At 39.0% G+C, this 26,259-nt stretch overlaps 2 protein-coding genes across 2 annotated transcripts; one reads left to right on the top strand and one right to left on the bottom strand.

Annotated features, from left to right (window-relative positions):
- The first annotated feature begins 40 nt into the window (after positions 1 to 40).
- Positions 41 to 4,392, top strand: LOC131782823 (inactive protein tyrosine kinase pTKL-like). The gene is made up of 6 exons (XM_066161020.1): positions 41 to 415; positions 1,085 to 1,471; positions 2,089 to 2,160; positions 2,703 to 2,762; positions 3,190 to 3,249; positions 3,745 to 4,392. Exons 1-6 carry the CDS (start codon positions 295 to 297, stop codon positions 3,927 to 3,929), a joined length of 885 nt encoding a protein of 294 aa, XP_066017117.1. The 5' UTR covers positions 41 to 294; the 3' UTR covers positions 3,930 to 4,392.
- A 3,882-nt stretch (positions 4,393 to 8,274) lies between these two features.
- Positions 8,275 to 26,021, bottom strand: LOC131791973 (uncharacterized). The gene is made up of 15 exons (XM_066161377.1): positions 25,677 to 26,021; positions 20,474 to 20,860; positions 19,912 to 20,169; positions 18,481 to 18,819; positions 17,873 to 18,040; positions 17,395 to 17,419; positions 17,021 to 17,069; positions 15,521 to 16,328; positions 14,727 to 14,867; positions 14,149 to 14,339; positions 13,387 to 13,509; positions 13,087 to 13,157; positions 12,727 to 12,767; positions 12,010 to 12,106; positions 8,275 to 11,208 (listed from the first exon to the last, which is right to left on the bottom strand). The coding sequence occupies exons 1-15, from the start codon at positions 25,738 to 25,740 to the stop codon at positions 11,067 to 11,069; spliced, it is 2,904 nt and encodes a 967-aa protein (XP_066017474.1). The 5' UTR covers positions 25,741 to 26,021; the 3' UTR covers positions 8,275 to 11,066.
- Positions 26,022 to 26,259: the final 238 nt, after the last annotated feature.

Raw genomic sequence — 26,259 nt, 5'->3', positions numbered from 1 at the left:
AGAAATGGAGAGGTCTTTCATTATTAAATTCAAATGTTTACTGAAGAGACTAATAGACCCTGTAAAAAAGTCTGGCACCCATTTCGGCTCCCTTCTAGATCGACCGTTAGCATCAAAGATATGCTTAAGCGTTAATTACATTTTGACTGTTCATGGAGGACACAAAGCTCATTCTCGGAATTTCATGGTAATCACTTTTCACGCTCTGATAGAAACAGTTTCCCTTTTACCAGAGAAGAATAAAGCCCTGTTATTTAGATAAAAAAAGGCTAAAAAAAAACCCTTAAGAAACGCATGGCAATGGGATGCGGAGCCATTCTCGACACTAGTTCTACGGAGGGATTACTCTCAAAGTGGCCGGTCAACATGAAGTTTCTCTTATGCGGCTTGGTTTGTATTTTAACACTGATTCAAGGTAAGTTGACTGTTAATGTTCAAGACACGATTAGCGATATACTCCGCTTTTAAGATGATGAAAAGACTCGCCATTTCCAAAGGTATATTTTTAACTGGGGATGGAAACCGAAAGCAGCTACTTCGACAATACCTATTATATGTTATGTCTAACGCCAAAGCGATTTCTCATCCTGCTGAAAAAATAGTGCACTTGAGAGGATTGAAAAGCATTCAAGGAAGCGTTTTGAAGGGAAAAAGTAAGGTCCTTCTCTGTGGAATAACTGATTTTCATGAAAATTATGCATATATTAACGACAATTTTTTGTTCGTCTGAGCCGTCCATGGTCTTCCTGCTTTTTTCGGAAACAAGACACACAACTAAAGAAACCTATTGAGATATAAATATGATTAAGCACAAGAAAAAATTTTTGAATCTATTTGTGAATGAAGATGGGCAATTGTTCGTAGAAATCTTTCTCATTCCTTTGTTCCTTATGTTCGTAGAATTAAAATTATAGCTATTATGATCAAAATGAGAGTTCCGTTATGCGTGTGAACGTATAACTGGAAGAGTACTTACACCAATGTGGAAAGTTACCCAGGGTCTGCATGTATAAATCAGATTATTCCCTAAGAAAAATTCTGAAGGTTGCTTTTAAAACTAGTTCCTTAAATTCAAATTTTGCAGTTCCGGTGGCAACTGCGGGAGATGTCTGTGATGATCCTAGAGTTACAGTTACAGTCAATTCTGGAGTGGACGCAAAACTTTACTACAACAGATCAAATCATGAAGATGACCAACATTTTCGTGGCTATCGTGCATACGCACATTCGTCCGTATTTGCATTCCTAAACAAAACTGGATTAGATGGCGCTTGTACTCATCCAGTAAAGGAGATTTGTTTGCAGGGGAAGGCCGAATTTAAGAAGGTGAACCAAAGCCTTTTGATGATAGAAATTTTCAATGTCGCTGTCAATGATAGTGGCAAGTACAAAGTCGTGGCCCTGTTCTCATATACACATAATGATACGGAAACAGAGAAATGCTTACAAGTACACCATCTAAATGTATCAGGTAAGCAATGGATATGCTAGCGTTTCTCGTCAGAGAACAATGAAATATCAAGCAATCCTGAACAAAACTTAACAGGATCATTGTTATGTTATGCAACTGTTGCAATATCAGAGCACAACTATGTGCAAGTATATGTTTTAAAATAAAACCTTCTTATGCGGCGGATGCATCAGACGTTGGACTTGACGACAGGCTTTAGAATGGAGACGACTCCCTAAGCCATTTTAATCCTACCTGCCCAATCCTGAATATCACCTGATTTCCCAAGTAACGACCATATTAAATTGCTTGGGACTTTGGTGTTGTTATTCTTTCGCAGTTCTGTGTTTCAGATCTTTCAAAATATAGTTCAAAAACACAAAATATTTACATTCTGTACAGTTAACGGAAAGAACATCTGTATTCAGGATCACTGTCTTTCTTGTTCCTTGAAACTGAGCATTTCTACCGCGGAAATCTGCTTTTCAAATCTATGTGTAAATTAAGGCTTGCTAGCATGGTTTATTCTAAACAATTTCTGCTATGAATTAATAATCCTGCTGTATATCTGTAAATTTTCTGCTAAATTCATAACAGAAAAAGATGCAAAATAAGAAATATTATCATTTATGTTTTAGATAACTCCACAGGAACCACGACAAGTCCAGTTCCTCCGTCGACTCAAGTCTACAGCCCAAGCAGCAGCCCAGGTAAGCGTTGGCAGGGGTAGTAGTCATTCGTACTCTGTAACACACAAACATCTATGTACGCAACTCTTCTGGATAAGCAAACTGTGCACAACTTTTTCGCTACCCGATGAGCTGGAACTCAAACTCACTTGAACGTTTGTTTCGAAAGCGTTGAACCTCGTTTCCTCGGATTTCTTGGAATTGATTACTGTAAAGAGATGCTCGCTTTTACCCTACGTAAACCCTAGACTAAGTCCCACGTTTGCATAACTCGTCGAATATTTCCCTCGTGTTCAGATGAAATATGTAAACGTGAGAAAATGCCTGTAATGCTGAAATATAAAATGCCTTACTTCTGATTTTGTATTTTTGAAATTCCGGCCGTCATTTCATAATCCTCCCAATTTATTTCCGGCTGGAAAGTGAACATAACTCTCCCTGGAGCAATAAAAAAGAAGTAAAATAAATGGTAAATGTCAACAAGGTGACAATGATAATAACCACAAGGTGCGATATGGCTCTTTCAAATAATGAGAAGTCTTAAAAGTAAGATAACTCCACAGAAACCACGACAAGTCCAGTTCCTCAGTCGACTCAAGTATACAGCCCCAGCAGTAGCTCAGGTAAGCGTGGCCAGGGGAAGTAGTCATTCGTCTTCTGTAATACACAAATCATTTATGTACTCAACGCTTCTGGATAGGCAAACCGTGCACAACTTTTTCGCTGTGCGATGAGCTGGAACTCAGACTCACTTGAATGCTTGTCTTAAAAGTATATCCCCGGATTTCTTAGAATTGTTTATTGTATAGAAATACAGTCTTTTGTGTAAATTGCTAAGCGTTAGATCTTCATACTCTGCTCCAGTCGTAAAGAAATGTAAAAGTAATGTGATAATTTTGCCGGAATGGATGACGGAAGTGACATTGACATAAACTGCCTTGCATGGTTTAATCTGGACAACATCTGCCATGAATTACTAACCCCGCCGTGTATATATTGCTGAAATGCACAAATGATATCATGTCAGCTTCGTTTTAAACAACTCCACAGAAACCACGACTAGTCCAGTTCCTCAGTCGACTCAAGTCTACAGCTCCAGCAGTAGCTCAGGTAAGCGTTGCCAGGGGGACTAGTCACTTGTAGTCTGTAACATACGGCTTCATGGACGGCTTATCCATTTCAACTAAGTTGATAATGTAATTGGCCGCCATTAAGAGATTCAAAAGCTGTCGTCTCGAGCGCTTACCTCTCGTCAGAGCGAATCGAAAGCTAGATATGAGCTTCTCATATACGAACGAGAAGCCAAGATAAAAATAATTTTACTCTATGTAAATCCTAGACTAAGTCCCGCGTTTGCATAACTCCTCGAATTTGATCGATTAAACCAAAAACTTGTTTACAGTGTTAATATTAAAGATACCTACTCATAAACAACGACACGACTAGTTTCTCTGTCAACCAGGGTCTACAACAGCTAGGGGAAATACCAGTAGGAAATGGTTTTGCCATTAGCTTTTTCCCATTTTTTGCGTGTTCACTTCTTGCATATCATCCTTACCTGCTGGCTTACTCACCAGCGTGAATATTGTGTCTTTTATTTTCCAGGTCCCTGCAGGCAAACACTAGCGATTGTTTTTGGGATTCTCTTTGCTATCACATTGCTCATCACATTATTTTTATTCTATCGATTAATAAAACTTAAAAAACAAAATTCAGGAGAACCTAATAACGACGAAATGGCTCTTAATGATGCGCCAGCTTATGATCAACCAGACAACCGAATGGCCTAAAGAACCACTGAAGAGAGAGAAATATACATTTCCATGGAAGAGCACAGAAAAGTAAGCAATTTCGCGGGAAAATCAAGTATCGGTGATGAGTCGGTCAGTCCTGAATGACCTCATTTTTCCAATTAAATTCCTTGTCTTGTAATTTGTACCGAGACTCTTGTAAAGTGTTATTTCCAGATGAGAAAAAAACCTCCCCGCGGGGTGACGCGATACGTGACGAGTTCAAACGTTTCCTCATATTTTGGAGCAAAGGCAAAATATGGGGAAACGTTCGATTCGTAAGTTACGTGATTTTTCGTACGGAGCGTTGCACATTTCAGCACGCAATTCATGAGTTAGGATACTCCTTGCTTGCGCCAAACTGTCTTAAATAAACCTTTCAGATTGGTTGTTTGGCTTGAGCGTAGTCTGAAAACTAATCCTAACCATGGTCAACAGAATAAATGTTATATGATATTGTTGACTGGGTGTTTGCTATCATTTTATTTTGATTCATTGGGTCAGACATGATCGAGGCAGTGACATTGGATGTTTATTTTTACAATGAGCTCCAAGGAAAACGAGAATCTGTGATCTTTGATCAACCTAGCCACTTTAACGCATTTTTTTCTCAAAATAATAGAAGACTTGTAAAAAGGCAGGTTTCTTTATTTCATTCCCAGCCTAAATCTAAAATATCTTAATAATTAACGTATTTGTTAATCATTATGAAAGAATCGTGCACACTTTCGATGTATTTAACCTGTTGATTCCGCATATCTCATGGCCAAGGCATCTCAAATAAGTCACCCCAGGGTCTTCACATTATGTTAAAATTCCAACAGAATCACAATCTTCCGCATGGGCAACTCATGTTAATTTTTAGCAGTCAAAACCGTCCTCACTTCATTGGATACGTTTTTTCCATAACGCGAAACTAGAATAGCACAGTCGATAAAATTTGAAATTCAATGAACAAAACAGAAAGTTAGTTCAGTATGTCAGTTCGGTGTTACTTCTCCTCCTGGGCCTGAATGTTGGGGCTTCGGGGTTGAGTTGCGGAGGAGCCTGTACATTCTCCCGATCGCATGACAGCTCCAGTTGGTAAAGGTGTTTTACCGCCGGTTCGAGTGTTCCTTTCCCCGCTCGAAGTTTGGCAGCTCGTCTCGTCCCGAAATCAGGTCTTCCACGATTCAAATTTTCCATTTGTTGCGATTTCGTTCCTCGTCCATGATGATGATCACCTCTCCTTTGGCCAAGGGCGTAGTTTGATTCATGTGTTTCATCCGGTGTCGTTCTCTCAACCTTTGTAAATATTCGGTGGTCCACCTGGTCCACAAAGTCTGCTTTCACCTGTGCAGATATTTAGCTCTTCAGCGCAGATCAAATTCTCTTAGATGGTGTGGTTCCAGTTCTGGTAGCTGGTTTGATCGAAGAAATGGAAGTGAGTTAGCGGTAAGCACTGATAACTCAGTGTATGTCGTCTTCGACGTAATATAAAGGGCGGTTGTTCAAAGCAATCTCCATATCCAGTACCACTTCCAGTACCGCACAGCGGGCAGCGGTCGTCATGAGAGTAGGACGTGTTTTTGTTAGCTCTCTCCTGTTGTTCCAGCTTTTTACATTTTTACAAGATGGAACCTTACCTTACACCAAGAAATGTTTCTCAAAAGTTAGCAGTACCTCCTTCTGGAAAGGCGGAGTGTTTTCGTGCTGGGGTGAAACTCCTAGCCTGAGCTATTCCTTCGGCGTGCCATGTGGTTCGAGCAGCCATACATTGCGTAAAAAACTACGAAATTGAATCATTTTTAAAGTTACTATTCAATTAAAGGTAAGTTTCTAAACTTGAGGCTCAGCGACAACGCACTTAACGATTTTCATTTGGGGATTGTCGATCCTTTTATTTTCATTCATTAGTCAAGTCGACGTTTCTTGTCAGTAAAGGGCTATTGTGTTTACATGATAAACAAAATAATACATGGACAGAGAGAGGTCGAAGAAAATGGTAAACTACCTTTTCTAGACTGCCTGGTAAGCCGTGACGACAATTCATTACGGACAATAGTTTACAGGAAACCGACACATACCAACTGATTACTGTAACTAGGCGTCAGGAAGCAAACCGCCATGGTCACAATTTAAAGGAGCGTGGGCGGAGTTAATATACCAAGCCTCCAAACAAAGGCGCTGGTGGTAACGTCGATTAGTGGTGATAATTTTAGAATTATCCCTCCTAATTGTATACTTAGTTAGGCATGTGTGCTCCGCTAAAGCTGAATTTTCCTTTTTGCAAAGGAAAACCGCTTTTTGTTGCTCTTTTAAACGTGTACCAAACTGACGTTTGGTCTGTCCGATGTATTCGTTATCACAGTCACGGAATAGAATAAATAGCGTCGGTTCGTTGTTCTTTAGTGACAGGATCCTTAGGTTTGGTGAAAATATGCCCCAAAGTCTGAAAAGGTTTTTGAGCGACTTTAACGTTGTGGCTATTCAAAATTCTCTTGATGGGTTCCGTAATACTCTGAATGTAAGGAATAACAGCAAAACCAGTCGCTGGTTCCGTTTCATCAAGAGCGTTACCAGTTGTAACTGGTTTTTGGCAGTTACGGAGAAAAAGTTTTTGTATAGCCATTTGCCTTTAGGACATTGGAAACATATTTCCTCTCCTCAGCCTTCGAATCGAGTGAAGATGGTAAACAGTCAGCCCTCCTATGTAAATTTTTGGCTACAGACTTTTTATGGCAAATAGGGTGGTGAGAATCGAAAGCGAGGTATTTGTCGGTGTGGGTAGGTTTACTGTAGACACTTGTCTCTAAATTACCCTGAACCCCTCTGGACACATTTAAATCAAGAAATTTATTTCTGCGGTATCTGGAAATGAAGCAGAGCGCCTCCTGTCGCATTTAAATTCAGTTGAGCCGTCGATCCAATTCACCCTTGAGCGTGAAAAGGATAGTCATTTGCCCTTTATTCTCTCTTAAGTTCCTAAGTCGTCTTAATTTACGCCAACTTTTGAATGAAATTTCTCGGACAGGGCTGGAGATTTCTGATTATTCAGTTTACAACTCAGATTAACCTACTGATTATCATTGATTTCCATAGTCTAACTTACATTTACTGGCATTTTCAGATGAAGCATTGTGATGACCTTGGTATTTTGACTAACAAGAGCTCGACAATTACATGGTTATCGGCATATTTGCCTCACTTGGCCGCATCGGAGGAGGATTCCTGTGCGACTTAAAGTTCGTAAACAGCCGCCTTCTGCTTCAGGCAGCTATTTTCATTATGAAAGCTTCCACTATGCTTCTGACCCTGGCAAAGTCTTACTTTGGTGCATTCACTTATGCCATCTTTTTCAGTTCAGCGGATGGATTGATGATTACTTCAATGATGGTTGAAATCCCAAAAGCCGTAAAGGAAGATGAAAAGGCTTCCGCCGTTGGATTGCTGATGCTATTTTCCGGAGTTTAGTTTTAGTCCAGATTAGTCCACCGTTGTCGGGTAGGGGACCAATTTTGTCTTTCCACTTTTATACTCCCCCCCCTCCGGGGGACTGTGAATATATCCCCCTCTCTTTACAAGCTATAAACGGGGTATTATGAGCTGTGCTCCTATGGCGTCTCCCTCCACTCCGGAAAAGTCATAACCAATAATAATGGAATATCCTGTTAAGCTTTTAAACTCCTGCTGAGAAGACGTTGTATTTAGAGCATGCATTTGAACAGTGTTCAAAGATTCTCCCCTTTGGCTCTCGTATCCATGACAAAAACTTTGGAACCATCATACTGTACATCCTTTGGTTACCTAGCCCTAAAGAAGAGTCTTTTGAAAATATCAACAACAATTGAAGTGAGTCAAAGAGGCAGATAGGTCTTTAGAGAGATAAACGTGGTATTCTGATGTTTGAAGGACTTCAAAATAGACAGACAAATGAATTAACGGGGTAAGTTTCGAAAGAAACTGTGGTGCTGCGTCGGTGGGAGAGTATAGCAGGGTAATTTAGTATTATCAACTTAGTTGATAACGTAAATTGGCCACAGTAGAGAGTTTCAAAGCTGACGTTTCAAGCGTTTCGAAACGTCAGCTTTGAAACTCTTTATGGTGGCCAATTTACGTTATCAACTCAGTTGATATTACCAAATTACCCAGACAGACAAAAGACACCTCATATGCCTGCCATTTTGCTGTTTGAGAATTTTGTTGTTATCTTTTTTATCTGGTCTAACGGCTGACACATTCGGTAATTACATCGTTGCGTTTATTGTTGCTGGTGGAGTTGGAATCATTGGGTCTCTCCTTCCATTTATCCTTCTATGTTTGAAACATGAAGCAGGGAGAGATGAACAAAACACACAGGAAGATGCTTGAAAAGGATTTATGTAAAGATATCCAATCCAATCATGGGCCAATTATGGCAACTGATAATATATAATGATTTAAAAGTTCTTAAGATAACTAAGACTTTACGTGCGCTCTGATTGGTCGATAACTGAATTGTTTTTGTGTCCGTGGCAATATTTTGTAAGTTAATAGATCACCTGTTCTATTGCTCATGGGTTACTACTCCTGTAAACCAGCAGAGAGTCACAGCGGTCGTCCACTGCTTAAGCGAACAGTGTCGTCGTTTTTATTTAGATCTTCCCCGCTTACTGATTGCCAGGAAAAGTGCTTAACCAGTCACTTAATGAAATGACTTCTTAGTCATATCATACGATTAAAAACGATTAAAAACGTTGTTGTTCACTCTATCAATGTTTCTTTTTACTTAACCACATGTTAAGTTACTTGATCCTCAAAAGTGAAAAACCCAACTGATCTTTCTCGCTAATGGCTAGAATTTAAAAGGTATTCACGTACTAAGCATATCAAATTCAATTTGTTGATTTTATGTATTGAATCTCTGCCAGTTTCGTTTTCTAATTTCAATTTATCAGGTTGAAGATTTCCCTGTTTATTGAAAAGTTGAGAAAATTAAGACTAGTGTATTATTGGCGAATGTTTTATAGATTTGCTAAGGGCCTGAATCATCAAATCGAAATTCTGAAAGTGAGCCAAACGTCAAACAGTTCATCCCGTTGAACTCATCAATGGATCTACAAAAGGTAGGGCTTAAGAGTTATTTTGGGCTTTCATAGTCAACAAGACCTCAATTTATCCTCGGCAGGTGAAAGAATTTGCATCTGGCCTTGCCGCTTCTTAACAATAAGGTCAGTCCCATTGGACAAAAAAGAAACTTTTTCTAACTAATTCAAACAGCTTTCTAAAAAGTCTTTTAGGTTTTACAACTGGAAATGCTAAAATAAACCCTAAATCAATGGGTGGAAAGTTGAATATCGTTATTGAGAATTTCGAATAGGTCACTCGAACCAGAGTATACGTGAATTAGATTTTAATAGTTTCGCTGTTCACCAGGTCCTTTACTCTCAAAACCATTATGTCTTTCACTTCTTTGATCCCTCTGTTTAATTTCTGGTAGCTATCGTTGTTGAGACAGTCTCTAATCCGTTCCAAAATTGTCTCTTTGTTGTTTAAAAGAGCGCAAATTACCAACGGAAAGCCGAATTTCTCTTTGTAGAGTCTGGTGTAGCTTTTCAAAAGCTTTATCTCCTCGGCGCCGAGTGATACAATAGCCTATTCAGTTGTTTCAGGAGCTAAAGATCCAGAATCCAGAAGGTTTGGATTATTTTTATTTTTCCATGAGGCGAACCTGACCGAGAAAATGCGTCAGGCTTTTTTTTTTTTTTTTTTATCAATGCAAAGGAAATGAAAGCTTGGCTTAACAAAGGTATAACAAAGCAAATTCACAATGGTACAAATAGAATAATATAGATGGGTACACTAGATATGGAATCTCTCTTCGAGTGTTTAAAGATGTCGAGTGGAACACGAGAAGAAAAATTTTAATATCTACAATCAACCAGGTATCATTTTGTTTATCATATAAACGGAATAGCCATTTACTGACAAGAAGAGTCGACTTAATTAACGAATGAAAATGAAAGGATCGACAATCCCCGAATAAAAGTCGTAAAGTGCGTAGGCGCTAAGCCTCAAGATAAAAAAAATGCGTTGAAACACTACAAAAACAAACAACGGGCCTAATTTTCAATTTAAAAAATTCTTAGTTATTGACTTGGTCCTTATCGACAGAAGAAATCTCTTAAGTACACGGCTAAAATCGGCTTGTGGCAAATACTCTAGTTGTCAATTTTCGTTCTCAGCCGCGAGAAATGCCATTACCAAAGCCACTGGATACACAACTTTTGGTTTTTCATTCCGTATTTTGGTTTTCTTCCCCTTCTAGAAAAGTTTGAACGTCTTTTTCTCTAGGCAACACGGATTTTTCAGTGTTTTGGCAGCCATAATCTGAAAAAATTGCAGCAAACGACCTTGGATTGAGAATGGTGTAGGCTTCGCTGTTCATTCATCAACCTGACTGAGTGGCGCGGAAGGCGAGTGACGTGTCAGCAGCTGATTTGCGATATCATCTATATAGCGGGGTAAATATTACCGGGAATATGAAATTCTGATCACGATTATGGAGAATTCATGCATCCAAGACACCTAAAAATGTTTTTTCCAAAAACCAATCATGTGTTTTGTCCCGTAATGGGCTATAATAGGGAAAGAATTCCCTATAAATTCCGTATAACAAGACATCAATTGTCGCATAGGATAAGAAACTAAGCCTAGTATGAAATAGAATATCTGAGATAGTTGTGAGGCGACTTAAGTGACGTAAAACTGTTTGCGTGCACCTTCTGATGGAGAATTCTTCAATAGCACACACCAGAAGTAAATTTTGCTGGTTGGCATCAAAGAAAAAATATTTGAGTCTAAAAACTGAAGGAAGATAGGTCTGGTTGAGCTCGCACCATTCTCCCTTCCTGGACCACCGCCATGGCAGGGACTTCCAGGTTTAGATTCTACGGCAGTGTTTTCTTGGTCATTTCCTTTACTATATTCAGCTTCATTGGTGAAGCAACTCAGTCGGTTGGCCTCCCCAGGAGCCAAAGTAAACGGGCCATCCAGTGTTATTTGATTAAAGGGGCAATCGGTAACATTACCCAAGATACACTGTGAAAGGTTTCCCTGTTGGTATTAAAGTATTTTCTGTTCCAACCTTGTTAGTAGGTAAAAGTTCATTGATATACATTACGCCTTGCTTATAATTTGGGAGGTATTCTGACTTTCTGTACAGTGAGGATGCGCTAAAGTTTCCATCCACGACGTAATTGATTCGAATGTCGGTCGCCTAGATGGCTCTTGGTCCCAGCACTGAAGCATCAATTTATACCTGTGGGAATCAAGTGATCATGTTGTTAAGATAACAAGTTGTCCGAATGAATGTAGAAACATTACCTTTTTCTGCTTTAATGATCAGTTTGATCAGTTTTCGCGGGGTAAAACCAAAAACCCAACTGTCAAAACGGCTATAAATTCAGGGGAATTTGTGATTTACAATGTAAACACTGACGTAACCAATTAAAGATATCTGTGAAGTCATGAGTCAGTCTTTACTCACCAAAACTCGATATAACCAGCGACTTGTTAAAAAAACAAATAGTATGACGATTTGAACTGTTGGGTCAAAAATCCGGTGTTTTAATGACATTTGTGGCAATGAGCCTCAATAATACGAGCGCAAGGTAAAATAAAAATACATTCCTTAGGTCAGTAGAACCTTTTGGAGCATTATTTCCATGTATGAAACGCACTTACTCAACTATAGCTTTTAATGCAGCAATTTTCAACTGATTGTCGAAAGTTATCCGGATTGTATTGGTTTTGCTTTACTTTGCCATTTGATTGGTTCAGAAAACTAACGCTTCTCTCCCAACCAATCAAACACAAAACTGAAATCACGAATTGATCACCCGCGTTTTCCCGCGCCGTGGGCAGTTTGTTTGTTTTTAATTTAAGGTCTGATTGGCTCTTTGAGATTGGCTCTTTCTTCTAATGGGCCGCTATAATTATTTTTTATCTTATTTTACGACATTTAATCCAAAAGCGTTCTAGGCCTCACCTATGAATAGGCCTAGTCATAAGTGAGGCCTATTCATAAGTGTGAATCTAAATGGAACGTGATTCTACGTACAATTCTGGGCTGACGCCTGACGACCTTCGCAATTTGTGACCCTGCGACACGTATGTAAAGACTTCTTGTCCCCTCATTCCATCGTAAGGGTTCCCCCCTGCAAAGATAAAAAACACTGCGTATTTGACTCAGAAAAAAGTAAAAGTTTGTATGCTTGTGACAAACTCAAAAGATGTCAGCTCCCAGAAAGCTGAAGGAAAATATTCTGTAGAAAAGATAGTACTGAGTAATAACAGACTTGCAAATTTTCTTTTCAGTTGAGTGAAAGGTTTGAAACCTTAAGCACCAGTTAATTGTATAGCCTACACGTCCGGATTATAGTAGTTTTGAAAAGGATTGTTGTCATTGAAAATGGCCGACTTATCAACATCCTCGAATTTCCGTCAGAGACCTCTGATGATAACTTTCGCACGCATTGTTTTTCCAGGACTACCCACATCCGAGTGATCACAATGATACTTTCTGTTTGCAGGTTCGATAGCAGCCCACCACGATCGCAATTGAAATTCCAGTTTAACAGTATGTAATCATCTTCCGACACGGGTGATTGTCAGGCCTCCTCGACAAGGAGTGACCTAGTTAGGCTGATATCGTGTTCTCCTCTGGCTTTCTCCGCCATCTCACGGTTTTTACTCCGAAAAAAAAAATATGACGACGTTTGAAATTGGAGTCCAAATAGCCCCAAGTCGACCAAAAACCTGAAAAAATTCCACTAACCGAGTGTGAATATCTCATGTAGGACGATGCCATAACTCCACCTGAAAAAAAAGGAAAGACAAAAAGAGCAAAAATTATATGTTTATTATATTACCGCTGTCTGTTTCAGATGATTATCACAATTTTTGGTTTGCGAAGAGTCTCTTGTAATGTAGACCATTGAAAAAAATCTATCACATACAAGGAACTTTTCTGCTTTCTTTCATGATCAGGTTACTGTTCAGCAGGAAACAGTCGGATGGGAAACATGATGATTTGATTTCACGATAAAGAGACATTGAACTCTTAAAAAGGGCGCTGAGTTAATATTCATTTGGGAAAGTGTTATCACTTTTATTTCAAGCTCATCAATCTACTTACACATCACTTTCTGTGGTAAAAACTTGTTTTGTTAGTGATTCAACTGCCATCCACTTCACTGGTACAACTCCCTATGAAATAACGAGATGAAAATTTAATCACTTTCGGTATAGAACCAGAATGAGTGTTCTATAAGTTCAGTTGTCAATAAATTTCTAAGTTCCATAAGTTTGAGATACTAGGATCAATGTGGTCAAGTCTGAGAAGTAACGAATTTGAAAGGTCGTGGAAGGGAGGAGTGGGGAGGGGGGGAGCAGTACGCACTCTTTCGCACCTGTTAGTGGGTACATGCTTACTTACATTCGACCTCCTGACATAAATTTTGTCTTTGCCAAGATCTCTCGCCATTCCAAAGTCAGTGATTTTACAGCGCAGACCCTCGCCAACCAACACGTTCCTCGCTGCTAAGTCTCGGTGAACGAACTACAAGTGAACAAACAATTTGATGAATAATATTTCGCCCATTGTTCAACCTCGTGTAGTAAATTCTCAACACTATCGTTTTGAATTATCGTCATTCCTTGGAAATTGAATTTCACGAAGTTTTTCTCAATTCAGTTTGAAATGTTATATTTTTAACTTTGACAAAGACTTGCACTTTTTATTCTTAATTCTTAACTTTGTGTTTGTCCATGTTTAGTTAGTTTCCTCTCAAGCGTTCTTAACTTGAGAATGAAATGTCTGTTAGTATGAAAGTTAGAAGTATAAAAAAATTGAAATATCGCTTATGGACGAAGTGTATACTCGAGTTTAGTATATACTAAACAATGGATGGTGTTGAAGACGCTCTCTGATTGGCTACCCAAACTTCAAATATCCTTTGCTATTCACCTCTGAAAAACTCTCGCGGGATTTGAGCACGAAAATATTGCAATCGTTGCAGGAATAACTTACATAAAATCATCTTTTTGTGCTATATTATCTGAGTGTTTTAGTATATACTTACACAACTTTTCACCTCAGTGGTAGTGGCTAGATATTTAATCGTTAGATATATCGCTGAGTAATTATTAAATATATCACGTGTGAAGAAAATGGAACAGATTAAGTGAAGTTGCACACCTGGTGAGCCGATATGAACGCCATTCCCCGGGCAATATCACAAGCGAATTTGTAAAGTTGTTCTGTTGGTATTTTCGATGAAGTTTCTGTACATTTAACGTTGTAGTAATCATCTGTCTCGCCTCTACTTTTCTTTAGATATCCAAGGAGATCACCATGAGGGACAAACTCCAAGATAACAAGAGGAGGCCCTTAATATTCAAAGAAAATAAATCCTTGGAATTGAAGTTATACAATGGCATTCTGACATAGACAAAGATCGATTATTTTCTTACTCTGGCCATCAAATAACTGCATTTAGCCGTTTATACAATTTATTTTTTTATTTCCGATCAGCTCTGGTTTTTGAAACAACAATTTCTGAAGTAAAAACGACTGTCCCAGTCTCCTCGTCCCGTTGAAAAACGTAACTGGGGTGTGGTTATGAAAAAAACAAACAAACAAGCAACAATAACAAACGAAGAAATCAAATCTTTTCAGGATGCATATTTTTCAGTTTTGATATAACAAAGACAGACTTTTCCCTTCCCGACTGTATCTTTAATTCGTGCATGCAGGATAGAAGTAATCCAACTCACTAAATTCTCGCCCTCCTTTACATCGAAGTACGTCTTTCGTCAAGCAGCCCAACAATTGTATCACGTTAGGATGAGGTTTAAGTTTCTTCAACAAGTCCAGCTCTGACAACAAATCCATTCGATCCGACTTCGAGGAATTTTCTGCAACAACGAATGTCACGAAAACATTAGTTACAGTATCTCTAACATAATCTTGTTGATTCGTTCCTCCAAAATACGCGGTCCCAATAATTTGTATTTTCAATGCTTTCGTTGTGAGGCTCTTACTTCGTAGCATATCTTTACACACAAATAAGGAGTTCCCCGATTAAGTTTCGACTTCCTCAATAACTTATTGATATGACACAAAACTCTTTCCTTCTTTTTGAAGAAGTATTGCTTGCATTAAAATGTGCCCCTATCAATTCTTATTACTGATCATCTAGCAGCATATGCTACTAATTCCTCACTCATTAGAGAACGAAGCTGAATCTTAAATTTTTTGCGGTTTTAATGTAACATTATCTCTTTGGTTTCAAATGATAACATCTTAACTTTTGTGTCTGTGTGCGTGCGTGCGTGCGTGCGTGTGTGTGTGTGTGTGGCAGAGATAGTAAAAGTAGAAACTGCATAATTATGTGACGTTACCCAGTTTTAGATTAGTTATCTCAGAGAAAGCATCATTTACGAATCTAAGACTGTTAGCAGTATTAGATATAATGCTAGGTATTAGATGTAATGCTCCATCCTTTCGCTTGTCGATAGTCAGCACGGATTTACAGGCATTCTTATATTTTGTTTGCAGTAGCACGTACCCTTTAGCATTTTAACAGCTACAGTGGACCAGCCTTGAGTATCACGCACATCCAACACAGCACCTTCCCACACTTGACCAAATGTTCCACCGCCAATCCTTTTAAATAGTCTTAAGCGTTCGCCAGGCACTTCCCAGTTAGTGTTGCTCTGCACTTTCGCATATGGTGACTCCCCCCTGGAGGTAGAAGGTAAAACTGATTGTGGATATCTTGGGCTCTCATACAGGGTTGCTGCACATCTATCATTCTGATAACTGTGTTCGTCTTGTAGAACTCTTGGATGAGGAGTGCAGAACCTTGATTGGTTAACTCGTTCGACATTTGCACGTTGTTGAACCCCTTGCCAGCGTGGATTTGACGTCATTCCCGTAAATGTTGACAGTTTTCCTCTAGGATTAGGTACAGGACGATCTTGAGGCATGGTTTGTATCTTTCCACGAGAACATCTGGAGCTATTTCCGTTTTGAAACGCAAATTGTAAGTGTAAGTGTTCCACCGGTTGCAGGTAATCTTCTGAATGATCCACTCTTTGAGTTGTTCTAGTCGGAGGTTTGTCCTTTCCGAACGTGTCAAGAAGTCGGACTGTTTCCTCTTGAACTTGGACAGTGTTTTCATTCCCAGCGTTTGGATCTGCAGCAACTTGGGCGTTCACATCAGCGGAGTTGTGCAACATCTCAGTGTTAGTAACTAATTCTGATTCTAGTTGTTCTGTCGTTAACGAGGATTGTGAGGATTCTTCTGTCGTCAACGAGGATTGTGAGGATTGTTCTGTTGTCATTGCTTCTGTTTCTGGAGAACCTTCAAGAGCCTGCAAACAAATCATTCAAAAAACAGATGTTGTTGGAAGTTAGATACTTAAGTCTCTGAAAGCGATGAGGTTACATCAGGGGTAAAAGGGATTATTTCAGAAAGTTTAGTAATTCTGCTCTTCAATTTTTCAGGACTGGGTGGTACTTGTGGTGAGTCGATCGGTGTAAGGATCATTTTTTGTTCTTGGCATGAACTGAATTCCGGTATGCCATTCTAACAAAGCTGACCTGAATCTCTTCATGGTGGCTGATTCGCATTATGAACTCGAGTGACAAAATCAAACCATCTTGGAGCACTCGGCCTTTTTGTTGCAATGAGAACAACTGAAATAGTAATAGTGAAGCGATCTTTGGATTAAACCCACGGTAACTCATATATATTCACTAAAGAAGAGAACGTTTTATGGTGGATGAATGCTTGGCGAAGCGGCGAGGTAATTATCCACCATTAACCAACAACTCTGAGGTGGATAGTTGCTTAAGTATTTACTAAATAGCACAAAAAGATGATCTCAACTTATTAATTCCTGTAACGATTACGATATTTTTCGGGCCTAAATCGCGTCCGAGTTGCTAAGAGGTGAATAACAAGGGATGTCTGGCGTTAAGTGGCCAATCAGAGCGCGCCTTGAACGACTTGAGCTGTTTTAGTATACACTAAAAGAGACCATACAGATTATTCTTTCCCCACCTGATCAAACGCAGAATTTTCATGTAGATTTGAAAACAATGTGATTAACCTGAAAAAGCAATACATATTAAATGATGAAAATCGATATTTTTTCCGTTTATCAACTCATCGACGACGTAACTTTTAATTCATTGCGAGTACTTATTCTAATAAATGAAAAAATAACATTGATTGACAGAGTTTAATACATATATTTTTTGATGTCTAGCTCGTTGAACTTCAACTTTTTTCAGGGAATCTACAAAATTAAAGAAAGCTAAATATCATCTAAAATAATGGCTATATGATTAAATTTCTTCAATTTCCCGTTGATGAGAGACTGAGAGATACTAAAAAAATGCCCCGTAAGGATTACTTCGCCGTTGAGTACCTACCTTCTGTTCCTTAAATCTTGAGTTCCTATGGAGTTTTGAAGAGAAAAATAGAGATTGTCACTTTTTTTATAACGAATATGTTTCGTTCCCTTTGACTCTAACGTAATTTCACGTCTTCAAAATACTGAAAGCTTCCTCGTCTTCTTCATCATTGATGGTTATGCTATATGTCACTGATTTATCAGGCATACATTATTTAAAAAATATCTTAATTGTAATGGTTTACTTCACTCTGCTCTGTGATTGTTCTAAAATAACTCCCCAACCAATCAGATGCAAAACTAAAACCAATGGCGGATCGAATGAATTTTGTCTTCTTGCTCTAGAGGCAATTTGCCTGTTTTTCTTTTGAGCTCTAGTTGACTCCATTTCATATGAGTCCAAAATTATCCTTTTTCCTTATTGGCCTCTGTTATAACATGTACTACAGTTCTTGTCTTACGACATTCAATCGTAGAGCACGCGTTAAGTTACTTACTTTGGCCATTTTCTTTGTCTTGGATGATTTTTTTTAGCACTACCACAATTGTACTGAACACTAAAAGAATGATGCCCAATACTATTAAAATAATGAATTCAATTTTCCACGGGGACTCGACGTCTTTTTGTCTGCTGCTGGAGATTGGAGTCAGAGCATTCTCACTCTCTGTCGAATGAAATTTAAAACAGTTAACATCTGAGAAATGGGGTGAGGTTCTGATTGGTTCACTGGATTGACTCGTCCACGGTTTGAGCCTAACCGCGGTCATTACTTTATGCCCCTTCCCTCCCCAGCTCTGTGCTCTTGGCCAAGACGCTTCAGTCACGTAGTTCCTCTCTTCATTCACCTAAAAAACGACCCAATTTCTTTGCTTTAATGTCATTTATGTTTACATGGCTTTTTGTTGACGATAACCATGAAACGGTCAGATGGACAATTACGCCTATGAGCAAAATTGAGTCTGATGGCAGCCATTATGTATCTGCGAGCTTTTGTGTGACCCACCGAACGAAAAGAAACTGACTAAGAAGAAACACATAGGGCAGTGATGATGATTCCTTTTTTTTTTACCCATCTTCCGGTCTATAGGTTCAATGTTTTCCTACCTGTCGGAACTGTTTCGAGAGATATGTCTTTTCCTTTTGTAACTTTGACTTCAAAGTTGGTGGATATGTTCAACATTTTGCTTCTGTCCAACATACTCTCTCCACATTTGTTCCAAGCTTTCACCACGAAAGAGTAAGATGTATTATCCTTAAGTCCAATATGAAATACAGTTCCCGTAACATTTTCCGGTAGCCATGATTCTTCACCGTCACGTTTTTGCCAAACTGTATACGTCAACGGCAGCTCTCCTTCACTTTCAACTGCTGACCATCGTAGCTTCCAGCCTGGACTGGTCACTATTTTGTCTGAATTCAGTATAGTTGGGCTTTCCGGAAGTACTGTTTCAAGCAGGAAAATCAGTTGTTAATGAGGAATTCCAGTGGAAATAGAATAAAGGGCTCCGGTCAAAAGCGTATTCTTTAGCTCGTCAGGTGACGATGAGAAGGAATTCTAGGATCCATATTAGAGCATTGAACGGAATGCAAAGTTGACATAACAAGAATGATTAGTGGGGAAATTCTTTGACTGTCTATGCGATCTCGTAGAGGGACCAACAAAATCAGTGGTAGTCGGTTTATCTTGCTTTAAAGGAGGTAAGTTTCTAAAGAAACTGTAGTGCTGCGTCAGTTAGGGATTTGACAATATAATTTGGTTTCATCAATTGAGTTGATAATGCCGCATAAATTGGCCATCGTATAAGAAGTTTCTAAACTTGACCTTTTGAGAGTCAGAACGAAGGGTTCTGAAAAAGGGCTAACGCTCGAAGCTTGATCTTAAAGTGATTCCTCAGCATTACACTACGCATCCTGTATTGCGTATAAAAATCATGTAATTAGGAGATTGAGCGCGCGCGCACTCTGAGAACACAGTATTGTTTTTCAATCCACGGACCAGGTAAAGGAGTACGATGGTCTTCAGCTCTTGAATGAGGAAGGTGACCTATATTTTATTGCATAATTTTGATGACAAAATTAGCCCCTTTAAATTGGGGAAATTAAAAAAATTTAAAAATCTTCGAACGGAAAAAAGATAAAGCTATAAGCGTGCACAAAGCCCGTTACAAATAATGAACTTGAAAGGAACGACTCGCGGAACGTTTTGAGTCGATGTCGTTTAAATTTGCGTGATTTTTCCACAAATTATAAACCAAATTGTTCCATACGCTCGAGAATTTCTACCTATTAAGTTTTTTCAAGTGTTACTTTAAAAGCCCTTGCTTCTAGCTGCAGCAAAATGTACCATAAACCTATGAAATGACGCGTGTGATTAGTGCCAGTACCTGAGGCATATACGTGGCAAGTTTGGCCCATCATATCTCCTAAACAAGCACGGTGACCTATCTAAAGTTTGAAAAAATTGTTCGATAACTTTTTTTTCTGAGGAATCACCGTAAGAAACTCTGTCTGGCAAGTATATGTGAAACCATTTACCCAGTAGGATAACAGTCCTATGATCTTCTCCGGCGGAGTTTTTAGCGATAGAAACGTAATCGCCGCAGTCCTCAGCTGTAATATTTCTTAAGGTCAATATGGCTTTGGAGGTACCGCTGACTAATACTTTGTCATTCCTTTTCCACATGACTTGAACAGGAGATAAACTTTGGGCAATACATGTAAGGTTCACGCTCTGTCCTTTCCTGAGCGGCGCCGGTTTACTGACGTTTGTAATTCTCGGTAGATCAGGCATGGCTGCGAACAAATTTATCTAGATCAATCTTCCAGTAACTAGATGTAACTAGAAATTATCTTTATCGACTTCTTTTGATAATTCAGGGACCCTTTAGGTCAAGGAACTCTAACTGTGATCCCGACAGAACAAAACAATGACCCTATAACCTTATCAATTGTTGCCTTCATTGAAGAGACATGCATTTACCTCTTTTCAACGGACTCCGTCTTAAAACCTACAAATGAACCATAATCACAGCAACCAAAAGTACAATTTTGAGTTAGTGCCAACATACTCCGAGTTGTCTTGAACGATATTACTTACGTCTGGACTCAACCTGAAGCTGAACTGTGTCGGTCAACGGGCTATACTTGAGACCATATTCCACCAATATTCCATACTTAATGCCATCTTTAAGTTTTACATTGTAAAGTTCAAACACTGCGATAGAGGATGTCAAATTTCCTGCCCAACCCACAGAGGACTTATGCGAAGACTTTATTGAGGCAAAACCACTCGATTTGACGACTATCAACTTTTTTTTCAGGAACCCAGGACTCTCCGAAATACCAAACACCACCTCGAAAAGGTCATTCTTTAGATCTCCTGAATTGTACTGCCACCTTAATGACACAGTGTCGCCAGTGAAGGCTTTTGTTGGCTTGTCTGGAGTAGAGATCATACTGGGATAAACTTTAGCTTGAATGGATCCTGGAAATGACATTGCAAGGCACCGGTCATTATTTAATCGCAGGGGAGGGGGGGGGAAGGGAAAATTTTGGTTGCGTCACAATATAGTTTACCTGATTCCACGTCAAGGCTCTGAAGTATTCTAATAAACCCTCCTCATTGGAAGTCAATTTTCTATAATTCTCCCTTCTGTGAATGTTATGACTAATGACTTGAAACTTCGAACCTAATGAACGTAATGACGGGAAACTGCGTAGAATTAATCTTTGATTAATGTCCTTATTCAAAATACGTACAGCTAGCTGATTGTCAATGATTCTGGATGATTGTCTACTATTGGTAATCATAAGAGAAGTCAAACATTTCGAGGTATTTTTCTTTGTTGAAGAAGTTTTGAGTTTCGAGTTTTGAAGGTTTTCACACTCGGTTAGATTGCAAGCCTACTCAAGGTAATAAAAATTAAAACCCAGCTGACGCTAGTGTATTATGTATAGTTTTGTGTCCAAAAACAAAACAGAACAAAATAGGAATGATGAAAATTACACCCAAACCGGCGTAACTGTTAAGATTCATACTAATCATGACGGTGTCTTGCTGAGGTCCAACGCGGCCAGCTCATCATGGCGATCTTCGGTCATCGCAGTCAAGTAAGCCTCAGAAATAACATCGGCAGCCCTTCGAGAGAACAACTAAGAGCTTGCTCTGATATCCTTTCCGAAGGGTTGAGTGGAAGGCCACATCAGTCACTGCAGCCGAGTTTTACGGCGTTGTCATCCCGAGCAATCTTCATATTCCGGTAAATTCGGCTGTCGTTCATTCATAAAACAGACGCTTGAACGGTTTGTTTTCTAATTATTGTGTGAAAAAAACCTTGCGTGTTTTATGAGCCACAATTCTGCCGGATTTCACTAGGCATTTCACTTTCAGATTCTGAATTAAGGACTAAAAGGCTTCGGGCGACCCGCTGAACTATTTAGTTTGTAAACTATTGCAGAATGTGAACTTTGATGGTTTGCCATTTTTGACAGCTTTAGTCTAGTACAGCCAATTAGATTATTTCAACCATTCCAACAGGGATTCTGATTGGCTTATTTTAGCGTGCTTTACTGAAGAGTATAGAGCATGCTGACGATTCTGTCGTTTGGTTTGGAAATAAATTTTGTTTTGAAAACTGAATGTAATGCGTGGGGAATTTAACGGATTCTTTATTATAAAATAAGTAGAGAAGCTTTGTCTGTGCTCTGTTTTGTTGTAAAGCTCTTAGGAAGCGGCTAGAGTACTCAAGAAGTGGGAAGAAGCACTCGACTACGTCTCGTGTTTCTCCCTACACTTCTTTCGTTGTCTAGCCGCTTCCCGCGTGCTTTACAACAGAACAGAGCACAGGCAAGGTTTCTCTATTTGTTGACTAAATTGAGAAATGACAATTACTTTATTACATTTTACTTTTTCGGAAGTTTTTTGCGTCTAATAATGCATAAAAAGACGAACTACGAGAGACGAACAATTCATTGTACTATATGCGCGGGGAAATTAAAACGAACAGTCGTCGTGGTCAAAGAAGTCTCGGCCTTGTTGGAAGTTGTTTTTTGGCAAAAGAAAAGCAAAAGAAGTCGCTAAGAAGACCATGATTTAAAAAAGAAACAGAAACGAACAGTGTCCTGAGGAGTTGAGGAACAGAAAATGGTTGAAGAATAAATACCCAATCTGAGATGAACCTTCTTTCGTGACAGCCTCAATCTGTCAAAGAAATGTTGAGGGTGTCACGAGACAATTTAATTTCTTCTGAGCGACTTTAAAGACCTATTGTGAAGGAGCCCATTTTCTTTAAGCACATAACCGTGGCTTTTTTCTAATTATAACACGATCCCATTCTTAAAAGGGCTTTGTCCGTCTTGAAACGAAGAGATGCATTATGCGTTCAGATGAACTAACTTTGTATTGCGTCTTCAAGACGTTACGAAGCAAGGTTCCGTTAAACGCATAATGCATCTTTTGCCAGTCTCTCTTCAAAGAGACGCTTTACGCGTTCAGATAAACTACCTTTGTAGTGCGTAAAAGCATAAAATATTTGCAAATGCTATCAGTTGCTCAAGTTCTTTTGGAGGAATGATACGTCTAAAGTATGAAAACGGCCATCGATCCATAAGAAAATGGAAAGGGATAGGTGCGAAATTTTATCAACTTTTCTAAGTAGTAACGCTCGACTGACTCCCGATTTCGTAGAGATGAAGAGGTTCAGTTCAAGGTGAACTAAAGCTATATTTCGCATCTTTTAGATGCCTTGCTTAGCTATAAGACAAGAAAATTGTATCAAGTTTGAAAGCCACCTTTCTGTTGTTAAGCCAGGAAATTTGTCGCGAACTTGGAGCGGTTAACATAACTTTCTTCGTTTATTGAATTTTGTGCCCAAAGATCATTTTCACTCAGTAAACGAATGTTTACTAAGTAAATATCTATCTGTCCAAAAAAGGCAGAAATGTTTTGATTCAAACGGTATAGCCACAACATGCAATCTAAAAATAAATGTAGCGAAAGAGCACTTAATTTTTGAAAACTGATATCTCACGATAAGCTTATTACAAGGTAAGCGGCGGCCCTAGTCTGTGTGGAAACTCGAAACTCCGCTTTTAAAGGCCCATTCCCAACCTTGATGAAACGCGCTCCGTGACCCGATTTCCTGTAACACGAAATTCCAAGATCACTGAAAACCTTCTAAAATCGTCTTTCTTAAGAGCCATCCTGGACATACAGTCAACTGTTTTACGGTAAATACATTCGCCGTTCGTCATTTTACAGTTTCCTTACAGTATTTTGAATTTTGTCCGGAATAATCCGAAGGGAATTTTTTTTAAGTGTCACGCTTGGATCTTTCCGTACTCTGTGAACAGAGTTGGTGGAAAGGACAATGTTCAAATTTTTCACTTTCTAGAAGCGCTTGAGGATTCTTAATGAAGATAAAATATTTTCAATAGAAATTCGTATTTTTTAAAGAGAAATATGGAAAAATATCAGACTGCTGGACGTTTAGTTATTCGAAGGCCGTGTCCGGTGAAAATTTTCTTAGTGTCACGCTTGGATCTCTCCGCACTCTGTGTACAAGGTCAGCGAAACGGACAACGTTGAAATTTTTTCACTTTCTAGAAGCACTTGAGGATTGTAAATGAAGGTAGAATATTTTCCAGCGAAAAATTGGTATATTTCAGAGAGAAATATGGAGTTATTTGAGGACCATGTCCAGCCGTGTCATTGAACAGTTTTAAAGTGTCAAGCCGCGTTTGGATGGCTTCGTACTCTGTATGCAGGGTTAGCGAAAAACATCAAGTTCGAAATTTTAGGCTGCCTGAAAGCGCTTGAGGATTGTAAATGAAGGTAGAACATTTTCGTATAAATATTTTTTGGATTTCGAAGAGAAATATGGAAAAAATATCGGACTGCCGGACGTTTAATTATATTAAGTTTAGTCATTTCATTGCAGGAACATCAGCGACACAGCATTATAATTCTTATTTGTTGCTTTGCATGGACAACAACCTCGACCACTCTTTCGAGCGCAAGCTCCTCTCCACGGGCAGGAAACTTCAACTGACCCTTGATCCGATTTAACAAGGATGGCAAACTTGATAAATGGATGAAAACGTGGTGGATCAACATTTTCACCTTCTTCGAAATACTCGCAAGGATTTTCGTGTTCCTCTTTAGCAACAACCGATCCATAAGCATTTACTGCCTCGGAATCTACAAAATCAATGGATTTATCTGATTCCACGCCGGATTAAAACGTGTAGAACTGTTTTGAACAGAATTATTTTGACAAGCTCTTCAAATTCATCGGAGAAAACGAAGAAAGTATTTTGAGACAACGTGACAAGGTAAAAATAACTGACCAATCAGAGGCGCTATTTAAACAAAAGCGGTGGTTCAAAACAAAAACAGACGACCGCGTTGCATCGAGGTTGGAAATGGGTCCTTAAAATCTAAAGACCCCAGCTTTCGTGAGAGTTTGCGAATGCTCTTACTCTCCTCAGTTGCTCAAAGAATTATATAACCACTATTTGTCAATAATTTTAAAGCCTTTTTCTCGAATTATAGTCTTTTGATTCTCAACTCCTTAGAGGATTCCCTGAAGTCGTTGGAGGCCTAAGTCAGAGGCTAAATTCACCTCAGGAGATTTCGTTCAGTGGACATTCTGTCCTCTGGTTGTTATACATTTTCTCCTGTATAAATTAGGTTCAGCTAAAGTCATGTTGCTTGATATGTTATCTGCTAGGCTGATACCTGATAAGTTTGCCTATTCACGTTACTTATCTACCAGATGACATGTTGTTGTACAGGAAAGTAAAGTGTAAAGGATTAATTACGCGCGAATGTAGGAAGATGACACTTAGCGTTCCTTTTCTTGTTAATTGTTCTCTATGACTCTATGGAAGATACTGCATTATATACTTAAATATTTCGTTGTTGTTGATTTCTCTCTTCTGCACCAAATACTGGTTCGGCATACTTGCATTTACACTTCGATTTACTGAACTTCATGTATACAAAGTGAAAGAGGAAGCTGCATTTGATGGCTAAATGCAGTGTGAAAAATCCGCCTAGAACTTACTTAATACACTTCCCTTTACAAGTAAGAAATGTTCTTGTGCTGAGTGATTGTGGAACTTATTATTCAGTTAATGGTGAACAAAACTGATAATATCAGATTGAATAGATAGCTTGACTACAGATCGAAACCTCCTGATTTTGGTAATGAGGTCGCTTTGAATAAACAAATTAATTTCCTTGAATCTTAATGAATGAATGCAAACTAATGGTAGCTATTTCATGCGCCTTCGCATACCTGTTGCTGCAAAAATACAGGCGACAAAAAGGACTTCTTTCGGCCATCGGTGCATTTTGTTCATTCAGCCGTCAGAGGGTTTATCGGGCGCTCCTTGATGCAAGTTCAGATTCTTTGGCACCAGCAGTTACTCTTTGTTACCGAGCACTTAGCTTAAACGGTCGATAAGTCTGAGATAAACCCCGGTAATCAAGGAAGTAGTAGTTTATCTAAACTGTTAAAGTGTTGTTTTGATGTCTTGAAGCATATCTCTCGGCAAACATGATCGCCAGTGGAGCAGAAGTAAGTGGGTAGAAAAGAAAGCAACCACGTTTCGAGGAAAAAACGACTTGGGGTGGTTCTGGGAACTTTTGCCTCATTTACATTTCAGCAGAACGTCAATCAACCATTCGATCCAGTTGTTTTGGTATACCCTCTAAGCCATGGTGACGCAAAGATCTATATTGTTCTCAGAGGGCCTTCCTACATTTCTGAGAATTGTGACGGAAATCGTCGGTCATGCCTTTGAATCAGTCAACTGAAGGAGTGTTTTACATTGTTTTGCTGTTTGACCTTTGCATTGGCTTCAGTTCAAAATTTGGTA

This window comes from Pocillopora verrucosa, chromosome 14, assembly GCF_036669915.1.
Source record: "Pocillopora verrucosa isolate sample1 chromosome 14, ASM3666991v2, whole genome shotgun sequence".
NCBI lineage: Eukaryota > Metazoa > Cnidaria > Anthozoa > Scleractinia > Pocilloporidae > Pocillopora > Pocillopora verrucosa.
Note: the sequence above shows the minus strand (reverse complement) of the source record. Positions and strands in the feature narration are given on the sequence as shown.